General features: G+C 56.4%; 1 protein-coding gene across 1 annotated transcript in view; it reads left to right on the top strand.

The window, feature by feature from the left end:
• The window catches only part of CASR (calcium-sensing receptor), a 44789-nt gene that overhangs the window by 43715 nt on the left and 338 nt on the right, over positions 1 to 736 (top strand). Inside the window, exon 6 of the mRNA XM_009872898.1 lies at positions 1 to 719. This exon is cut by the window's left edge and continues 387 nt beyond it. Coding sequence (XP_009871200.1) covers positions 1 to 719 — 719 coding nt within the window. The remainder of the gene's footprint in view (positions 720 to 736) is intronic.

Raw genomic sequence — 736 nt, 5'->3', positions numbered from 1 at the left:
CCCGGGGCCGGCTTGTCTTCGAGGCAAAGATCCCCACAAGCCTGCACCGAAAGTGGTGGGGCCTCAACCTCCAGTTCCTCCTGGTCTTCTTATGCACGTTTGTGCAGATTGTCATCTGTGTAATTTGGCTCTACACGGCCCCGCCATCCAGTTACCGAAACCATGAACTGGAGGATGAGATTATCTTCATCACCTGCCATGAAGGCTCCCTGATGGCACTCGGCTTCCTCATTGGCTACACCTGCCTCCTGGCAGCCATCTGCTTCTTCTTTGCCTTCAAGTCTCGAAAGCTGCCCGAGAATTTTAATGAGGCCAAGTTCATCACCTTCAGCATGCTGATATTCTTCATCGTGTGGATCTCCTTCATCCCTGCTTACGCCAGCACTTACGGCAAGTTTGTCTCTGCCGTGGAGGTGATTGCGATACTGGCTGCCAGCTTTGGGCTCCTGGCCTGCATCTTCTTCAACAAAGTCTACATCATCCTCTTCAAGCCTTCCCGCAACACAATAGAGGAGGTGCGCTGCAGCACAGCTGCCCACGCTTTCAAGGTGGCGGCCAGGGCCACGCTAAGACGCAGCAACGTGTCGCGCAAGCGCTCCAACAGCCTGGGGGGCTCCACCGGCTCCACTCCTTCCTCCTCCATCAGCAGCAAGAGCAACCACGAAGATCCTTTTCCCCTACCAGCCTCTGCCGAGCGGCAGCGGCAGCAGCAGCGGGGGGGGAAGGACAAAAGAGA

Source organism: Apaloderma vittatum, unplaced genomic scaffold, assembly GCF_000703405.1.
Source record: "Apaloderma vittatum isolate BGI_N311 unplaced genomic scaffold, ASM70340v1 scaffold167, whole genome shotgun sequence".
NCBI classification, from domain to species: domain Eukaryota; kingdom Metazoa; phylum Chordata; class Aves; order Trogoniformes; family Trogonidae; genus Apaloderma; species Apaloderma vittatum.
The sequence above is the reverse complement of the archived record's forward strand: the minus strand, read 5'-3'. Positions and strand labels throughout refer to the sequence as shown.